General features: G+C 35.8%; 1 protein-coding gene across 7 annotated transcripts in view; it reads right to left on the reverse strand.

Moving 5' to 3' along the window:
* The window catches only part of tead4 (TEA domain transcription factor 4), a 61,274-nt gene that overhangs the window by 22,318 nt on the left and 36,456 nt on the right, over positions 1-2,500 (reverse strand). For 4 of the 7 annotated variants that reach the window (XR_015526023.1, XR_015526021.1, XM_087311576.1 and 1 more), the window contains exon 4: positions 858-920. Coding sequence is in view for 2 of the 7 variants with exons in the window: in XM_087311574.1 (XP_087167700.1) it covers positions 858-920 (63 nt within the window). In the remaining 5 variants the exon portion in view is untranslated. The remainder of the gene's footprint in view (positions 1-857; positions 921-2,500) is intronic. The other 3 variants (XR_015526022.1, XM_087311577.1, XM_087311575.1) reach the window with 1 other exon arrangement.

The following is a 2,500-nucleotide window of genomic DNA, read 5'->3' on the forward strand; positions in this document are numbered from 1 at the left end:
ACCTGCAGTCGTTGAGTGCGTGAAGTGTCCATCATTCCACACTTCATTTTACCGGCTGAATGAGTGCATCATACGGGTAATTAAAGTGCACTTATTATTTTTTTACACTAATAGTTTTCAGTGTGAACGCACTACTTACACTATTTATACAACAAAATGGCGTAGAATAGTGCATAAGTATGCGATTTGGGACGCAGCTATTCCATCTATAGAACCTGCGATTGTTCAGATCCTCCTCAACTCCAGCTGAACTGAATCACATGCAGAGAAAGGTCGTCCGCGGCGAGCTCAAGCAACTGCTGTGTCCTTGAAGCATGACAAGCCCATACATTCTCCAGCCCGACCTGGCAGACCCCGAAATATGGCCATGTGTGTGTCCGTCACACTTCTCAGTTACAGAAACGTATTTAAAAGGCCTGTCAGTGTTAGCCGTGTGACCAGCACTGCTCTCGGACAGCTGAGCCAAGATGGCCGCCAGCCAAAGGGTCAACCATGCCATATGATGAAAGACAGGAGCGCGCAAGGAGAACACTTCATATTACTGCGCCAGAGGGCACACGTTTTCTGAACATTACAAAGTTATAGCGTGTGGTAATGCTAGCTATTATACGAGTGTCTGGATCATTTAAGCGGTATTCGATTGTCCAGAATCTGAGCCATTGTTAACAAATGCTTAAGTGGTAATGATGCTAATATGCAAACAGGTGATTAGCCTAGCGTGTGGTATTGCTAGCTATTGTGAGTGTCTTAAAAAGTGAAGTTTAACTGTCCAGATTGTGAGCTGTTAATAACAAATGCTTAAGTGATAATGCTGCTAATATGCAAACAGGTGGTTAGCATTAGAGTTCGTTAGCTACCTTGAGTTTCACCTGAATTTCCCGAGCTTTCCGTCGCGCCAGCACCTGAATGTGACTTGACACCTGTGGAAAAAACATAAAAAGATTTAATTATTCATTTAAATGATTATAAAATGCATGTTTACAGTGCGAAGGATGTTCATTAGCACACTGAAATGCTATGGTGGTTGTATTTTAAAGAATAATACCGCTGTGCTTGTTTAAAAAGATGGTACTGTGGTAAATGTTAGAAACCACATTGTAAAAGTGCAATCTAGCATAATAAACACATTCCTTTATTAATTTTGGAACAAATTAAGCTTTTGTTTAGAAAAACAGCCTAAACACAAACCTTGCATTGACAATGTTAGTTATGTCATTAATTATGAAACGAATTCAACTATAAAGCAGCTCTATGGAAGACAACAGTGTCGCAGTTTAGCTTAATATGATTGAATGTTCATTCAGTTTAGTTAAATGAATGTCAATGTTGCAAATTTCATCAATCATGAAGCAAATTCAACAATAAAGCAGCTCACCAGAAGATACCAGCGCTATTACTCAACTCAGTTTAGTTCATTGTTGTTTCAATTCTGTTTAGCGAGTGTCAATGTTGCAAAATTTCATCAATTATTAAACAAATTCAGCTATACAGAAGAAAATAGTGTATTTTTTCAGCACAACTGAGTTTAGCATGGTTTCACTTCTGTTTAATAAGTGTCAGTGTTGCAAATTCCATCAATCATGAAGCCAATTTAACTATAAAGCAGCTCTACAGATGATAGAAGCCCCATTATTCAACTCATTTTAGTTAAATGTGGTTTCAGTTCAGCTAAGCAAGTGTCAAAGTTGCAAATTTCATTAATTATTAAACAAGATAAGCTTTATAGAAGACAACAGTGTTGCAGTTTAGCTTAATATGATTGAATGATCATTCAGTTTAGTTATATAAATGTCAATGTTGCTAATTTCATCAATTATGAGGCAAATTCAACTATAAAGCCTTTCTACAGATAATAGCAGCCCTTATTATTCAACTCGGTTTAGTTCAATGTTGTTTCAATTCAGTTTAGCAAGTGTCAGTGTTGCAAAATTTCATCAATTATTAAACAATTGAAGCTATACAGAAGAAAACTGTGTCATTTTTCAGCCCAATTGAGTTCAGTATTGATTCATGTCTGTTTAATAAATGTCAATGTTGCAAATTTGATCAATCGTGAAGCAAATTCAACTATAAAGCAGCTCTACGGATGATTATTACAAGTTGCAACACTGACACTTGCTAAACAAAGTTGAAGCAGTGTTGAACTATTTTGAGATGAATAATATATTATTCAACTCATTTTAGTTCAATGTTGCTTTAACTTTTCAATTTAATCAATTATTTAACAAATTCAGCTATACAGAAGAAAATAGCGTCATTTTTCACCACAATTGAGCTCAGCATTGATTGACTTCTGTTTAATAAGTGTCAATGTTGCAAATTTCATCAACCATGAAGCTAATTCAACTATAAAGCAGCTCTACAGATGACAGAGGCAACATTAATCAACTTATTTTAGGTAAATGTTGTTACAGTTCAGCTAAGCAAGTGTCAATGTTGCAAATTTTATCAATTATTAAACAAGTTAAGCTATGCAAAAGAAAGTGTCATTTTTCAGCAC

This window comes from Danio rerio, chromosome 25, assembly GCF_052040795.2.
Source record: "Danio rerio strain M-AB ecotype USA chromosome 25, GRCz13ab, whole genome shotgun sequence".
Classification (NCBI taxonomy): domain Eukaryota; kingdom Metazoa; phylum Chordata; class Actinopteri; order Cypriniformes; family Danionidae; genus Danio; species Danio rerio.